Source organism: Myotis nattereri (genome assembly GCF_964212035.1).
Source record: "Myotis nattereri genome assembly, chromosome: 14".
Lineage (NCBI taxonomy): Eukaryota > Metazoa > Chordata > Mammalia > Chiroptera > Vespertilionidae > Myotis > Myotis nattereri.
The window spans coordinates 17,372,915-17,391,995 of NC_138089.1; the positions used below are offsets into that span (position 1 = coordinate 17,372,915).

General features: G+C 38.5%; 1 protein-coding gene across 1 annotated transcript in view; it reads right to left on the bottom strand.

Annotated features, from left to right (window-relative positions):
- SLMAP (sarcolemma associated protein) overlaps positions 1–19,081 on the bottom strand; it is a 164,189-nt gene that overhangs the window by 78,336 nt on the left and 66,772 nt on the right. Inside the window, exon 3 of the mRNA XM_081105952.1 lies at positions 9,829–9,976. Within this exon, the coding sequence (XP_080962078.1) occupies positions 9,829–9,976 (148 nt within the window). The remainder of the gene's footprint in view (positions 1–9,828; positions 9,977–19,081) is intronic.

Sequence of the window (19,081 nt, forward strand, 5' to 3'; positions counted from 1 at the left end):
ATCGGGAAAGCAAGGTGTTTGTGGAAGAAAAATCCGCAATTACCTGCTGTAGTTAGGGAGATGAAAAACCAGAATTAAGACTACAAAAGCTGACTGCCACTTATATGGGTTTTTTTCTCTGTTATCTCAGAGATTATTTATTTTGCCTTTGAGTTAATATATTTACTTTATGGTATGCAGCCAGCCTTTTCTATTGCCTCTTCACATGAACACCGCTTAAAGGACCCATGTTCACTTTGATAAGTTGAAAAACTGTTTAAGGCCCTAGACTGAGAAACTAAAACTTCTGAAGTATGTTGCAGTCTAGTTCTATCACCATTTTTGCATTGCGTAGTAAGGTTGATACAACCTACACTGAGTAGTTTGAAGGATCTCTTGAAATGACTGGCAATAATAAGAAGTACAATGAGTAAGATCATAAAAGCCCCCAAAAAACTTTAAAAAACCAAGAGTTCAATGAGAGGTGTTAAAATTTCCCTTTGAGGTGTTAATATTTCCCCAAGCTGCCCTAGCCCATTTAACTCAATGGATAGAGAACCAGTCTGTGGACTGAAGGGTCCCAGGTTTAATTCCAGTCAAGGGCATGTTCTTTGGTTGGAGGCTCAATTCCCAGCCTGGGCAGGAGGCAACCAATAAATGTCTCTCTCTCACATCAATGTTTCTTTCTGTCTCTCCCTTCCCTCCACTCTCTAAAAATCAATGGAAAAATATCCTCAGGTGAGGATTAACAAAACAAAACAAAAAGATGATGCTGCTGTATTAAATATATAGTTTCAAAATAATAATAATTTCCCAAGCTGGGGACTTATTTCCTTTTGACTGAAATCTAAAATAAAAGAGTTACTGAACTTTCACTCTTAAAGTTTTTGCTTCATAATGCTTTCAATTCAAAGACCTTTTTTTTTTTTTTTTTTTCAAGTTAGAAAAGAGGCAGGAAAAGTTAGCTGAATAGAAAACTCTTTTAATTCTAAAAAAAATTTTTTTAAAATATGTTTTTATTGGTTTCAGAGAGAGGAAGGGAGGGGGAGATAGAAACATCAATGACAAGAAAAAATCACTGATTGGCTGCCTCCTGCACACCTCATACTGGGGATCAAGCCCACAACCCCAGCATGTGCCATGACTGGGAATCGAACCCATGACCTCCAGGTTCATGGGTTGATGGTCAACCACTGAGCCACACTGGGAAGGCAAAAATATTTTTAAATTGAGATTGTATCATTCTATCTTCATTTGTGAGCTGAGTTCAGTTATAAAAACTTTACTGCAGGTGTAACTCCTATAGGAAAGGTAGCATAAATACTTTATTCTTTCTCTTTTTTCTTTTAATATATTTTTATTTATTTTGGAGAGTAAGGGAGAGGGAGAAAGAGAAAAACATCAATGATAAGAATCATTGATTGGTTGCCTCCTGCTAGGATTGAGCCCGCAACCCAGCCATGTGCCTTGACTGGTAATCGAACCAAGACCTCCTGGTTCATAAGTTGACTCTCAACCACTGAACCACACCTGCTGGCCAGGCTAATCTTTCTCATTTTTTGTTTGCAGGTTGATAAATAGGCTTCCTAAGTTCTTCTAAAGGTAATCAAATCTTTTTCTTTTAGAATCCTGGTGCATTCATGGATTCAAACAAATTTGGTACATTTCAATCTACTGCTATTATTATTATTATTTGATGATCAAAGTGTCCCATCTTTGATCAATTGGAACTCCACATTAATTCCCGAGTTCTTTGACGGAAACCCAGCAATCTTAGATAGCTTCATTGCATTCTAGTATGATAAATATTCCAGGCTCAAGCATGAAATCATAGAGAGATGGTAGACTCAGAATCAGCTACCATCTCTTCCAGGAATTTTGTTTCTACATATTTATTTGGTGGGAGGAATCCTTTCTCTAGGTAGGTGGATTCATTTTCCACTTTCTCTAGCATACTGTGAAATGATATTGCTCTTTGGCATATTTTTTATTCACCAACGAGGAGTGGTGATTCTCTGACTTTACCTGTTTGTTTAATATTCACTGAGAAACTGCTGGCTACAAAGCAGTATGCTGAGAATGAGGGAAAACAAGATGATTATGGCTAGGATTTCAATTTCATTTACAGAGAGAGAACTAGAAATACTTAACATAACAAAGGGAGAAACTTTCACAAATACTACAATAAAACACTGTGGGAATTTGGAATGGACAAGGGCAAGGAAAGCAAAGGCAGAGAAAATGGCATAAGCAAAGAAACAGAAAAAGAGAAGGGTATGAGAGAGCACAAATCTAGGGAGAGAAGATTGAAAAGATGAGATAAAGAATATATTTCAAGGTCCTCTAGGTGGCAGGCCTCATGCTAAGCACACTATACATGTTAACTACTTATGACAAACCATGCAAACAGTTATTTTTATGTCCCATTTTACACTTGACTTTACATACTAAAGTCAAAGAGACTAAAATAACTTGCTGGAGATCACACCTTTGGCAAGTGGCAGTGCTAGGATTCAAAAGAATCTTTTCCATATACCCTCTTATCTCTAAACAATCTAGTTAATAGCTTAACATATATAAGGAAAATAAAACAAAAGGACTAAATTGAGTCATATTTTTGAGGGCTTCAAATGCACAATTAAGCATTTCAGACTATTCTGCAATTGGCACAGTCACTAAGGCTTCTAAAAGCAGAATGACATAAATAAATCTGTAACAGAAGAATGGTAGCCAGAAGTGGAAAGCTTCTATTAACACTCTAGGTTGGCAACAGGAAAAACAAGAAATAGCAGGGAAAGGAGGGCAAATGGTGTAGATGACACAACTGCTGGAGATAAGATACCAAGAAGCTGAGCTAGAGTGTTTGGGAGAATGATGGAATAGAAGAAATTGGGACGTCAGTAGAATACTCTCAATCGAAGACTAAATTACGCTTTGTACAGAGTAAGGTGACAGTGGACATTCGAAAGGAAACAACCACAAGCAGCTGGAAATACAGGTACAGGGCCAGTATGAACAGATTCACAGCAGACAAAGCAAGAAGTGAAACTTGGGGCTTGAAGATAAGGGAAAGCATATAAAACATTTGCCAGAAATTTAACTGAGCAGAGTTCTTAAACCTCATTGTCCAAAAGAACAACTTGAGGCTTTTTAAAAATTAGATATGTCCAAGTCCCACACCCAGCAATTCTTCTTAGGGCTGAATGGGTGAGATCCGAGCATCTGTAGTTTTACAAAGCTCTGCAGGTAATTCTGGTGTACATCCTGGGTACACTGCCATGGCATCAGAAGATTCTCTCAGTCAACCTGGCAAATCTGTGTGGTCTGTGATGAATCAGCTTTGTGATTTTCCCTAGGAGCTAGAAAGTAGAAGCAAGTAAAGCTTATGGTGAAAGTTACCAAGTGCCAGCATAGCCAAAAGTCAAGAAGTAGCAAGCCAGCATAGCCAAAAGTCAAGGAGTAGTCTAGTTGGTGAGAGTATCTTTGAATGGCCAATGATGGTTCCAAAGGACAGAAAGGTAAAGGCTACTGAGAAAGAAGGGCAAACTTGATGTGAAAAAAAAAAAAAGAAAGAAAAAAAAAAGATACAAATGACTGGCAAGAGTTTCAGTGATAATAAAAGTACCCTGCCCTGCACTGAGCACTTTATAACATCCTTTCAATGTTCACATTGAACACTGTGTCACAGTGTGAACACTGAACACTACCAAAACCCTTGAGTCCCATTTCATAATATGAGGAAATTCAAGCTTAAGGCAGGGTAAGGAGAAGTAACTAAGTCACAGCAGAACAAAAAGGGCAGTGGGTAACAAGAATGTTGCCAATTCCCAATCCTCATATTAGGAGAAAGGTTGTAAAAAATCTTAGTTAATATGATAAAAAAAAGTTTGTAAATGGTGGATGAAGATTCATGGGACGTTTTAAAATTTATCAACAATATTGGTGCCAGGTTCAGTGGAGTTTCTATAATGAAGACAGATACAATGACTGCTCTTGCACAGCTCACAGTTTAGTGAGGGAGGCAAACACATAAAGGGGAGGAGCACAGTGTGTAATGGGGACATGGAAGGGCACCTTGTGCAGCCTAGAAACATTTCTAGGTGAAGGAAAACACATGTGTGTGCAATGGCTTGAAGGCCAGAAAAGGCATGGTTTATTGTGGGGAGTAAAAATAATTGAGTGCTGTGGGAGCATAAAGCAAAAGGAAGATACCATTGACCTTGCTCTTAATAGGCTCTTTTTTCATAGGGACTTACTCAGGAACAGATACTGGTGAAGTGGACCTGAACTGATGAGTTGATAGAAGTTGTATGTGAACTTTATAGAACTAACCAGTCCCAAACTTTTCAACAGAGGACTGCAATGTTGTGTGACCCAAAAAATCCATGACCTGTCTGAGTAGTCTATGGGTTTGGGAATAAAGTGGTGGCCAGTAGCTAGTTTGCTAAGGCTCCCATTCCAGGAGGATCTGATAGGTTGGCTTTCTCCATTCCTTCCTTCCTTTAAAAATAAAAAATCCATTACAATGTCACCCTATTTGTTTACAATGATTATTTTTTATCTATAAGGCAGGTTGTTAGTACAGTACTAATCAGTGAGCTTCCTCCCTGGGGCAACACTATACAAAAAGCCAAAAAACAAAATCAGCTTGTTTTAAAGAGCTGGGCAGAGAAGAAACAGTTATATAAACTGATATGTTCAACGACATCAGGCTCATATCACCTAACAAAATCCTGACTTTACTAGTATATACACACACACTTCTATATATTATATATTCTTTTCTAAAGTTTCCTTTTACACATAGGTATTATGCAAATTTCATATATACTGGAGGGTTTTTTTATTTGAGAGCGGGAAGAGAGGAAAGGGGAGAAGAGAGAGAGACAGAGACAGACAGAGAGAGGATGTTAGTGTGAGAGAGAAACGTCTATCAGTTGCCTCTACACAGGGATTTAACCCGCAACCTGGGTATGTGCCCCAACTGGGAATTGAACCTGTACACCAAGCAGTGGTTCCACCCAACTGAACCACACTGGCCATTATACTCAATGGGCAAAAACTAAAACCATTTCCCCTAAGAACAGGAACAAGATAGGGATGTCTGATTTCACCACTATTATTCAATATAATACAGGAAGTACTAGCCTCAGAGATCAGACAAGAAGAAAAAATAAAAGGCATCCAGATTGGAAAGGAGGAAGTAAAACTGTCATTATTCACAGATGGCAAGATATTGTACACAGAAAACCCTAAAGACTCCACCAAAAAACTACTAGATTTAACAAATAAATTCGGCAATGTAGCAGGATACAAACTTGACACTCAGAAATCGATGGCTTTTTATACACCAATAATAAACTCTCAGAAAGAGAAACTAAAAAAAATCCCATTTACCATTGCAACAAAAAATTAATATACTTAGAAATAAACTTAACCAAGGAGGTAAAAGACCCGTACTCGGGAAACTACAGGACATTGAAAAAAGATATAGAAGATATAAACGAGTGGAAGAAAATCCCATGTTCATGGATTGATAGAATCAATATCATTAAAATGTCCATGCTACCCAAAGCAATCTATAGATTCAATGCAATCTCTATTAAAATACCAATGGCATAGATATAGAACAAACACTCAAAAATGTATATGGAACCAAAAGACTGAATAACCACAGCAATCTTGAGAAAGAAGAACGAAGTTGGAGGAATCACAATACCAGATATCAAGTTATACTACAAAGCCACTGTCCTCAAAACAGCCTAGTACTGGCACAAGAACAGGCATATAGATCAGTGGAACAGAACAGAGACCCCAGAAATTGACCCAAGCCATTATGCTCAATTAATATTTGACAAAGGAGGCAAGAGCATACAGTGCTGTAAAGGCAGTTTCTTTAATAAGTGGTGTTGGGAAAACTGGACAGGTACATGCAAAAAAATTAAACTAGACCACCAACTTACACCATACACAAGAATAAGCTCAAAATGAATAAAAGACCTAAATGTAAGTCATCCTATATAATAAAAGGCTAATATGCAAATTGTCCCCTTAACCAGGAGCTCACCCAGGAGTTCGACCTGTGACCCCCTCCCCCAGGCCGGCCCGGCCCAATAGGCCCTGATTGGGGTGGGCCGGCCAGACCCTACCCGTGCATGAATTCGTGCACTGAGCCTCTAGTGAAACCATAAAAATCTTAGAAGGAACCATAGGCAGCAAAACCTCAGACATCTCTCACAGCAATATGTTTATTGACAAATCTCCTAAGGCAAAGGAAACTAAGAAGAAAATAAACAAATGGAACTACATAGAAATCAAAAGTTTCTGCACAGCAAAACAAACCATCAACAAAGTGAAAAGAGATCCTACTGTGTGGGAGAACATTTTTGCCAATGATAAATCTGATAAGGAGTTAATTTCCAAAATACATAAGGAATTCACACAACTTAATAAAAAGACAAACAATCCAATTTAAAAAATGGGCAAACGACCTAGACACTTCTCCAAAGTATACATACAGAAGGCCAAGAGACATATGAAAAAATGCTCAAAGTCATTAATTATCTGAGAGATGAAAATTAAAATGATGAGGTATCACCCTACACCTGTCAGAATAGCTATCATCAACAAATCAACAAATGACAAGTGTTGGCGAGAATGTGGAGAAAAGGGAACCCTAGTACATTGCTGGTGGGAATGCAGTCTGGTGCAGCCACTGTGGAAAACAGTATAGAGTTTCCTCAAAAAATTAAAAATGGAACTGCCAGCCCTAGCCAGTTTGGCTCAATGGATAGAGTGTCAGTCTGCTAATTGAAGGGTCCTGGGTTCAATTCCAGTCAAGGACACATGCCCGGGTTGCAGGCTCGATCCCCAGTAGGGGGGTGCAGGAGGCAGTCAATGATTCTCTCCTGTCATTGATGCTTCTACCTCTCTCTCCCCCTCTTCCTTCCTCTCTGAAATCAATAAAAATTTTATTTTTAAAAATATTACTCCCATTTGAACCAGTAATCCCACTTCTAGAAATAGATCCTAAGAAACCTGAAACACCAATTAGAAAGAATATATGCACCCCTATGTTCATAACAGCATTATCTATAACAGTCAAGATCTGGAAAGAGCCCAAGTGCCCATCAGCAGATGAGTGGAGAAAAAAACTGTGGTACATTTACACAGTGGAATATTACACAGCAAGGAACTCTTACCATTTGCAACAGCATGGATGAACCTGGAGAGTATTATGCTAAGTGAAATAAGGCAGTCAGAGAAAGCCAAGTATCATATGATCTCACTCATATGTGGAATCTAATGAACAAAATAAACTGATGAACAAAATAGATCCAGAGACATAGAACCATAAACAAACTGATGAATTTCAGAGGGAAAGTAGGAGAGGGTGGGGGGGAGACTAACCAAGGAACTTATATGCATACTAGAGGCCCGGTACATGAAAATTCATGCACTGGAGGGGGTTCCCTCAGCCCGGCCTGCCCCCTCTCACAGTCTGGGAGCCCTCAGGGGCGGGAGGAACCCAGTGATCAGGGGAAGGTGATGCTCCCATCACACCTCTACTGCTGCCACTGCCGGCAGCGCAAGCCTTGGGCAGCCCTGGACGGCTGTGCAGCTGCCGTCCGAAGCTTGCCTGCACCTCAGGCTGGCCCTGGGCGGTTGGGGGGCTGAGGGGACTGGGGAACTCCAGGGCTGAGGGGACTGGGCGCTGCCATCTTTGAAGGTGTGGCAGTCAATAAGCATTTTCCTCCTTATTGGCTGTGGGCGCCATCATCTTTGAGGATGGGACAGTCAATTAGCATATTCTCTCTTTATTAGATAGGGTATGCTTAGCCCATGGACACAGACAATAGTGTGGCAAAGGCAAATGAGGGGAGGAGGGGGTCAATGGGGAGGAAAAATAGCAGACATCTGTAATACTTTCAACAGTAAAGATTAAAAAAAAAAAAAAAAGAGTATCCCTTACAGCTAGATAAGGAAGAAGAGTAGAAAGGAATTGGGAAAGAGAATTCTGTAACAGTCACCCCCTTGGAGGTCTGCATATATGTTAGCATATTAGAAGCTCTGGGGGTAGAGGGAGAAAGGGTCCTATATATGGTGACAGGAGAAGATTTGACTTTGGGTAGTGAGCACGTGGTACAATATATAGATCTTATAACATAGAAACCTATATGATCTTGTCTACCAATGTCACCCCAATAAATTTAATTTAAAAAAAAAAAAAAAAGCTCTGGAAGTCCCCATTACCTTGGGTTAAATCCTAAATATATTTGATTATCTTATTCTTTTATCAATAAACACGTATTAATTCTCTTTGGGAAATGAAAGCTAAGGAGATAGACATTCCTTGGAGAGGACAGTTTAATCCAATTATATGTGTTCTGTGGGTTACTCACACATGGGGCTCAGTTAAATGTTTGCTGAATGACTTGGTAGCAGAAGAGGTGTGATTTGGCAATAGCAGACATTAGAGTGTCCACTGTAGCTGTTCTCATTATGGCCATACGTAAGTTGAGTTCTTTAATTAAGGAGTACTAAATATTTTGCATCAAAATATAAACTTTTCTATTTTACAATTGCAAATGGAAATTTCTAAAACTGTGGCCCTACACAAATTCAAATATCAAAACTCAATTTCCTGAGGAGACCAACAAAACCCAGTAAAACTAATATTGCAATTGCAACACCAGTGAAAGTAAGTAAAAATATAATATACATGCACATGCACACCAGCATCACCACCACCACCACCAATCCCCAAATACACTGAGTAAAATGTCAGACTGATGACTCAGGGTACCACCAGATCAGAGTATGTTCAGAGAAATGAAAGAAGAAACTTGCCAATTGGGTCCACTACCCATATTAAACTAAGACAGTGGAACTGCACTCTTTTGTTTCCTATTCATTTAGTTTTATGATTCAGCTATGTAATTTCATGGTCATATGTAGAGAGTTACTAGCTACAGCCAGAAAGCTTCAGAATTCTAAACATATAGACAATCTACATTTATTCAGAGAACTTCTAGTTTCAAACACTGAGACGTGAAATTTTATAACGGTGACAGGTATTATTAGCTGCTTTCAGAGCTCTAATTTTGTTTGAGGCAACAATGCATGCACAACTGGAAGGGATAAATTATAATTGATCAATTATGGATCTCCTTCTTACCTCTGCCAGGTAAGTAACTTCCTAGGCTTCTTTGTAGCTATGTATGTAACATAGCCATGTGGCCATTGAGACAAAAGGGAGAAATCTGCTGGGAGGATTCTATAAAAAACTATTCTTTCAACATGAAAACAGAGCCACACAGGAAAGCATTTTGCCCCACCTCCTCCTTTTTGTCTAGAACATTGGTGTGAGGAAAATAATGCCTGGGGCTGCAGCTGGCACACTTTGACTACGAGGCAAAGAGCATAAGCAAAGAAGCCAACATGTTAAGGATAATAGCATGTGAGGACAGTAAGAACCTGGATTCCTGATAACATCACTGAGTCCAGAGAACAAAGTCTAGACCTACCTGTCTCCAGACTTCTTATTAACAATAACTATCTTTATGGTTTAAGCTCCTACTGATTGGGTATGGAGTCACTGCATACTGTTTCCTAAATGACACAGTCATGACCTATATAGTCATACTGTGATGAAGAATATAGATTAATTATTAACATTTCAGATTTTAAAATTTTATAAAATAGGAGATATGAGACTTTTAACTTTACTGCATATAATGCTGTATTTAAATTGCTTCTACAGGCACAACATATTTTGTAACATTTAATGATAGAATAAAAATAAAGTTAAAAAGACAAATAATAGGAAAAATTGATCCATACCCGTACCTTTCCGTGTGTTCTCTGTCACATCTACTCCAAACTGGATAATGTCACCAGAAAGAATTTCACATGGTGGACTTTCTTCAGAGCCTCGACTCAATCTCTGGCTATTTATAAAGGTACCATTACTACTTTTAGTGTCTTGGAGATAAAACTGCAAAAATAAAATTGAAAAGTCAAAGATTAATAGTAATAATTCTAAATCTACATTCTAAAAAGTACTTCCAACTTTGCAAACTAGTGCAGGTGACTTTTCCCCCCACTATCAATTCAAATCACTTGTTTCAGCTAAGGTTCTACTTTGATATATATAAAATTAGAACACTAAAATCAGTGATTTAAAAACGAGCTAAACAAAATAGTACAATCATTTTGGAAAAAAGGATATAAGGTCCTCAAAATGTTAAACATAAAGTTAGCATATGAGCCAAAAATTCCACTCCAAGGTATATATTTAAGAAAACTGAAAACATATGTTCTCACAAAAACTCATACACAACGTTCACAGCAGCATTTATTCATAATAGCCAAAAAGTAGAAACAACCCAAATGTCCAACTAATGAATGGGTAAATCTGATGTTATATTACTTGGCAATAAAAAGGAATGAAGTATTGATTCATGCTACAACATGGATGAACCTTTAAGACCAGGGATCCTCAAACTACGGCCCACGGGCCACATGCAAATACAAATATTGTATTTGTTCCCGTTTTGTTGTTTTACTTCAAAATAAGATATGTGCAGTGTGCATAGGAATTTGTTCATAGTTTTTTTTTTTAAACTATAGTCCGGCCCTCCAACTGTCTGAGGGACAGTGAACTGGCCCCCCGTTTAAAAAGTTTGAGGACCCCTGCTTTAAGACATTATATTAAGTAAAAGACCATATATTATGTTATTATCCTATATAATAAAAGCATACTATGCAAATCGACTGAACGGCCAAACAGCAGGATGACCATCCAGATGACCATCCCAGACCACACTATGACACCCACTGGCGCCAGGCCAGCCAAGGCGGGTGTGATGCGATTGGTTGGGGGCCTGGCCATTGCCCCATGATCAGCCCACAGAGGGAGGCCCAGACCACTGGCTGGTGGGGCAATCAATTGGGGGGCTCCATGATGGCCCCAAAGAGGGAGGCCCAGGCCATCAACCAGCAGGCTGCAGCGGGTGGGTGGGGCCTCCCTCTGCAAGGGAAGCCCAGGTCCCGGGTGCCAGAGGAAAGCCGGTGCCGACAGCCAGGGGAAGGAAGACCTACTCTTGCATGATTTTTGTGCATCGGGCCTCTAGTATTTATATAAAATACCCAGAATAAGCAAATCCATACAAACAAAATTACATTAGTAATCCCCAAGGGGCTGAGGTGCCAGACCATGGGGTGAGGTAGGGTGAGAATGACTACTAATGGGTATAAGGTTTCTTTTTGGAGTGATTAAAATGTTCTAAAATTAGTGGTGATGGTTGTATAACTGTGAATATATTAAAAACCTCTAAATTGTACACTTTAAGAGGATGAATTTTATGGTAAATAAATTACATCTTGATAAACCTGTTTTGTTTTGTTTTTAAAGTCAGCTAGATAAAATTCTATCTTTCCATCTCACTCTGACTTTGTAATTTTTCTAGGTTGTCTGGGTTAAGTCAAAGAAAGTGTTGTTCATTCCACAGGCAGGACAAATGGTTTTAGGTAACACTTATAACTAATACAAGTAGCTATCAGTTAGCTAGCATACTTGATATCAGGACCAATATATCCTCAGTAAAATTTTTTGTTAAGCAGACTGGAGACACTAGAAACTAAAATAATGGAACCAACTATGAAGATACTACTTCCTGGCCTCCTAAAGTTGCCTTTCATCACTTAGATTACATAATATTCCATCTTTAAAAGGGAAGGGATAGGAGGAAGCACAGGAAGCCCACCTGTTTTTCACTTACTTATCCCAAAATAGATTAGGAACAACTGGGACCACACACAATAGACCTACCAGAAAGAGAATAACCAATAAGAAAAGATGTACCTTTCTTTTTGAAATTTTCTACACTCTCCAGCCCTGAATATTCTAGCAACATATTTTCATTGAATTCCTTCCTAAGGAAGAAAGGAAAAAAGAACAAAAACCTAATGTTTATTAAAATGTGTGTTACACCACCAGGCTCTCATTAACCTTAACATTAACGCTGTGATATAGATATTACTACCTTTTATAAATGAGAAAAGTGAGGCCCAGGCAACTATTTTTCCAAAGGTCACAGAGCTATGGAACACAGAAGCAAGGATTCAAATAAGAGAATTGAAAGAACTATCGTTCCCATTACTTCAACTGGCCTTTATGTTTCACTTGTGCTTCACTCCTCCCACAGGCTCTCTTCCAAAGTGAAACACAACAAAAGAATAAGCAATTTGCAGAAAATATGAAAATGACAATTCTTTTCATTAATTCTTAGGTGACAATATAAAGGCCATCAGGCTGCCTATAATATGATTTACTCTGTTTATAATTCCTTTTTAAATATATATATATATATATATATATATATATATATATATATATATTTTAAATTATTTCAGTGAGGGAGGGAGATGGAGAGATAGAAACATCAATGAGAGAGAATCATCAATAGGCTGCTTCCTGCACATGCCCTACTAGGAATCGAGCCCGCTACCCGGGCATGTACCCTGAAAAGGAATCGAACCAGTAACCTCTCGGTTCACAGGTTGATGCTAACCACTTAGTGACACTGTCCAGGCTCTGTTTATAATTCAAAAGAGACCAAACCAACTGTTACTTTATCTAGCAGTTTGTATATTTAATTACAGACCATAGTAAAGAAAACTGTATTAATATTTTACAAATCCATTTGAAACTTAGAGTCCTTAACATTTCATACCAGGGAGAATAGCACAGACAACACACTCAAGTAAGAACATTTATCCTCAACATTTTTTCTATACTAGAACTAACTTAATGTTACACTGTATAAGGGAGTTTGTTTTTTTGTTTTTAAATAAATATACTCTTGGGAAATGTGATGATATCTGGATTCTAGTTTGGTCATTTTCAGTAATGTGTGCTATGGTAACCCAAGTAAAGGGATTATACTAGAATTATAATGGTTTTCAAACTTCAAGTTCTGATCCATTAATGTTACTAAGTTAATTTAATGGGATGCAACTAGTATTTCATTTTAAACATTAAAGAGAACAGAAGATAAATAAGAATATCAGCTAAATAGTACTGAAATGAGATTCAGTACTATTTAGCAAACTTTGGTAAACAAAAAAGTGTGTGTGTACTCCTCATGTATGTAACTGTTATATAAATCTAAAACCATAAAATTGCAAATAAAAAAATCAGTATTAACCCAGGTTGTTTTATGCTGACATAGCTATATTACTACTCAAAGCAGTACCCATTTAGCTTGAACACAGTTTACATTACTTGCTCATTCTTCCCTTGCTTTCAATCTAATGGCTTCCACACACCTCAGAATAAAGTCCAAAGTTCTTACCATTATAACCTAAAAAGTCCTACATAATCTGGTTCCTGGTTCCTTCTCCAAACTCATTCACTTCCACCATTCTATTTCCTCATACCTCCCAGCCACACTAACCTCCACATATGCCCCTGAGTCTCTGCGTTTGTGGAGAGTTAGACATCATTTGTTTTACTTCCCTGAAGAAATATTTTTGTTGATATGATTTAACTTTCTGCTCTTGGCTGCTTTGAAAGATTGATATAAAAAATATTTCTGCACCACCTATGAAACAATCTGCCATTATTCAGTCTACATTGAACAGAAGCTATTTAAAATTAGGTTAGGGACCTCAAAATAGGAGTGGGGCAAACCATCAGCAGCCATAGGACCTGCATGAAGTCAGTACCTGTGCAGGAGGATGCATAGGGAAGCAATTGGGCATTTGAGGGACTTAAGGAGAACATCAAAATAGTCAGTAGGTATTTACTGGATAGTATGATGGCCAATTTGAGAAGAGAACCTTGAAAATTAAAAAGGTTTATCCCAATCCAATCACAAGTGAGTGTCGGGTAAGTTCTGGAAAAGGCTGGAGCAGTATGAATCATATAAATTCTTAAAATCAACCCCCCAACCAAAGCTGCCTTCCACAACAGGACTCCACACTGAGGAAAAGCTGCTAGGTGTGGACACAGAATTGAGCAAGACAGGGACAACAGAGATAAGGGAAGAAGAGGTCCAGTAAAAGTAGAGAAGGGGAAAGAAATCACCATATTTTTTAACATTTTACAAAAAAATAAAAATACCAGTAGAGGGAGCTCTGTGCCATTAGAAAAGTTATCCTAAATCATGACCCCTTCTAAAAGTTCAGAAAAACAAAACTTCACATAAAAATAAGAAACAGAAAAATGTCAAGGTCCCATCCCATACAATTATTTTTTAAAAAAAGAGACTGAAGAGCAGAGTAACATCCCTACAGATAATGAAAGACAGACCTCGGGCACACATCAAATTATAACATACTATTTTAAAACAAGCTAAAAGGCATTTAAAAAAACAATTCAAGGCATGAAAGAAAAACATAAATCACAATTATAAAACTCCAGAAAAAGTGAAAGAACTCCAAAAAGAAATAGTAACAAAGCAAAATCACTTCAGAAATGAATACAAAATTAGAAAGGACACGAGTGCCTAAATATAACAAATAAAGCATTTATAGAAATAAACGGTAAAAAGGAGGAAATTGAATACTGAATCAAGAAAAGGCAACTTAAAAATGGTAAGAAATCTTTGTGGCATTACTTACCCTAGTCCCATCCCCTCTCCTAGTACAATAGAAGTCTTGAAGACATGAGCCTGCTTTCCCAGTGTGGGATCCTGATACCTGGGTCCGGAGGGAGCAAAACAGACCTAAATCTCAAATTACTGTGTCTATATGTTCTAACCTATCTAGGGGCTATCTGACGGACTGACACAAGGCTCTTATCCCTGTTTGGCCTAACTTGGAACTCACCCAAGCTAAAAATTAAGTGACTGGCTAAAAAAGTGGGATTTATATCCCCAGTGGTTCAATATAATAAAGCCAACCAATATAGCACATTAATAGAAAAAAGGACACACACACACACATACACACACACACAGGATCATCGATCATCCCTGTTTATGCAAAAAAGGCCTGACAAAGTCCAATACCCTTTCATGATCAAAACTATCAAAAACTTAGGATTAGACGGAAACTTCCTCAACATGATAAAGACCATTTATGAAAAACCCACAGGTAGTATAACAATGGTAGAAAACTGAAAGCTTTCTTCCTAAGATCAGGCACAAGATGAGGAAGCCTGCGTTCACCACTGATTTGTAATAATGTACTGAACGTTCTAGCCAAGCAGAAGAAAAAGAAATAAAAGACATCCACATTGGAAAGAAATGGAAGAAATCCAAAACACTAATTTGGAAAGATATATGCATCCCTATGTTCAGCATTATTTACAACAGCCAAAATATGGAAGCAACCTAAGTGTCTATCAATAGACGACTGAATAAAAAGGATGGGGTGCATATCTACAATGGAATATTATTTGGCCATAAAAACGAATGAAATCTTACCATTTGTGACAACATGGATGGACCTAGAGGGTATTATGCTAAGTGAAATAAATCAGACAAAGATAAATATCATATTATTTCACTTGCATGTGGAATCTAAAAAACAATATAAACAAACAAAACAGAAACAGACTTATAGATACAGAGAACAAACTGATGGTTGCCAGATGGGAGGGGAGTTGGGGAACTGAGTGAAAAAAGGTGAAGGCATTAAGAAGTACAAATTGGCAGTTACAAAATAGTCACAGGGGCACAGCCGGTGTGACTGAGTGGCTAAGCTTCGGGCTATGCACCAAGAGGTTGCTGGTTTGATTCCTGGGTTGCAGGCTTAATCCCCCGCGGGGGGCGGGGAGGGGTGCAGGAGGCAGCTGATCAATGTTGATGTTTCTCTCTCATGGATGTTTCTATCTTTCTCTCCCTCTTCTTTTCCCTCTCTCTCAAAATCAATTAAAACACATTTAAAAAAAAATAAAATAATCACAGGGATGTAAAGTACAGCACAGGGAATACAGTCAATAACATATTGTTAATAACTGTGTGGTGCCAGGTGGGTATCAGACTTATGTGAGATCACTGTGTAAGTTATATAAATATCTAACCACTCTGCAGCACACCCCTGAAACTAATATAATATTGAATGCCAACTGTAATTGAAAAAACATTTTTTTAAAGATTCTGTGTAAGGCACCACTAGAAATAAAAGTTGAAGAAGAAAGCCCTGGCCAGGTGGCTCAGTTGGAGCATCGTCGCATACACAAAAAAGGTTGCAGGTTTGATGCCCAGGCAGGGTATACATCTAGGTTGTAGGTTGAATTCCTAGTCAGGGTGCGTACAGGAGGCAACCAATCAATATTTCTTTCTGACATCGATGTTTCTCTCTCTCTCTAAATCAATAAACATATATATACTCAAGTGAAGATTAAAAAAAGAAAAAATTGAAAAGAAAAAAAATTGAAAAAAGGAATAAATAAACTATGTCTACTCACAGATGACTGACTCTATATATGAAAAATCCCACAGAACTCATAAGAAAGCGATGAGAGCTAATAAATGAATTCAACAATGTTGCAGCTTAAAAAATAAACACAAAAATCAATTGTGTTTCTATACATCACCAACAAACAAGCCAAAAAGAAAATTAAGGAAACACTTCCATTTACAGTAGCATCTAAATAAGATACCTAGGAATAAATTTAAGCAAAGAGGTAAAAGACTTGCATATTGAAAACTACAAAATATTGTTGAAAGAAATTAAAGACTTAAATAAATAGAAAGACATTCCATATTCATAGATTGAAAGACTTAATATTATTAAGGTGTCAATTTTAACCAAAGTGATCTACAGATTCAATGCAATCTCTATCAAAATTCCAGTAGCCTTTTTTTTTTTTTTTTTTTTGCAGAAATGGAAGTTGAGCCTCAAATTCATATGAAATTGCAATGGGCCCTGAATAGGCAAAACCACCTTTTTAAAAAAATTGTTAATCCTCACCTAAGGATATTTTTCCACTGATTTTCAGAGAGAGTGGAAGGTAGAGGGAGAGACAGAGAGAGAGAAACATCAATGTGAGAGAGACACACTGATTGGTTGTCTCCTGCATACATCCTAACCAGTGCCAGAGATTAAATCTATGACCAAGGTATGTGCCCTTGACCAGAACTGAACCCACAACCCTCCAGTCTGCTCTATCCACTGAGCCAAACCGGTAGGGCAAAACTATCTTTAAAAAGAACAAAATTGGCCCTAACCGGTTTGGCTCAGTGGGTAGAGTGTCAGCCTGCGGGCTCAAGGGTCCCAGGTTCAATTCCAGTCAAGGGCATGTACCTTGGTTGCGGGCACATCCCCAGTAGGGAGTGTGCAGGAGTCAGCTGATCGATGTTTCTCTCTCATCGATGTTTCTAACTCTCTATCCCTCTCCCTTCCTCTCTGTGAAAAATCAATAAAATATATTTTAAAAAAAAGAACAAAATTGGAGGGGGTGGGAGGTAGGAAGAGATTAACCAAATAACTTATATGCATATATGCATAGCCCATGGACACAGACAACAGTGTGATAAAGACCTGGGGTGGGGCAGGAGCAGTGTGGAAGGGAGCAAAGATGGGTAATGGGGGACACTTGTAACACTTTTTACAATAAAAATAAATTTTAAAAATAGCCCAGCTGGCTTGGCCCCCCAGCAATCAAAAACAGTGATCAAAACATACAACTCCAATTTCTGAAGGACAAGCAAGTCATACCAAGAATCATGGGCCACCATGTTCACAGCTGCCTGTCAAAGGGCTGGAGAATGAGATATGGTAGCCACTACGCAAAACACCAAAATTCTCAAAAATTAACCAGCTTCTTTCTTCATTAAGCACTCTGCTGAATGCTGCAAGTGTTTTACTACACTCAAGAGTTTCAAATTAATTGCTTCAGACAAACCTAGCGTATTAGTTTTGGTGAAGGAACCAATTTTTGAAGCTTCCTTCTCTGCCATTTTCCATGACTTCGCTCCTATTAGCCATATTTTAACCTACAAATATTTTCTTGGGCCAAACCAATACCTAATTATAATAATAGTTACCACTTATTGCCTGCCTGCTATGTACAGGCACTTCTGATCCTCAGGACAATCCTACCAAGTAGTTATTACCATCTCCATTTTATAGAGTAAGAAACTGAGGAGTAGATATATTAAGTAAATTGCCTTTGTCTCACAGCTATTGCAGATTTGACAGTTTTTCCTTCAAAAACTCCACTCTGCCTTTCTCTTCTGCTACTTAAACTAAACATACTCTAGTCTTTTGTGTCCAAATTTATGAAATCCCACTTCGTTTATGAAGTTTTCCTGAAACAATCAGAATAGAAAGAGCCAATTTCAACTCTAACTCCACCTTTAAGGCAAATCAGTCGGTCTACAACATTTATTTACCGGGCACCTATCTCAGAGATTGAACATCTATAAAATCAAATGCAGAGGAACTCTACACTGACAATAAACTAAGAGAGTATGAATTAAGTACCAAAATTTTGATGAGAATATCCTAAGGAGTTGATATTTTTTAAGAGATAACTCTGATAATTGGGCAGCTATGTGTAGGATGAACTACAGTGGGTGTCACCAGAAATAGGGAGATCCATGATATGTACATTTTTGCCACTAAACATTTATTTCTTAAGTGTACACAAAAGTCTTTATGTGCATATTATATGCAAGCTAGGGGCCCAGTGCACAAAAATTTGTGCACTCAGGGGACAGGGGTCCCACAACCCGGCCTGTGCCCTCTCGCAGTCTGGGACCCCTCGGAATGTGTCCACCTGCTGACTTAGGCCCGCTCCCCAGGGGATCGGGCCTAAGCTGGCAGTCAGACATCCCTCTGGCAGCCCGGGAACCCTCGGGGGATGTCCACTTGCCAGCGGGGAGTAGGCCTAAGCTGCAGTCAGACATCCTTAGCGCTGCTGAGAAGGTGGGAGAGGCTCCTGCCACCACCGCTGTGCTGGCAGCTGGCAGCCTGGCTTGTGGCTGAGCAGAGTGCCTCCTGTGGAAGCACACTGACCACCAGGGGGCAGCTCCTGAATTGAGTGTCTGCCCCCTGGTGGTCAGTGTGTGTCATAGTGACCAGTCATTCCCAGTCATTCTGCTGTTAGGGTCAATTTGCATATTACCCTTTTATTATATAGGAC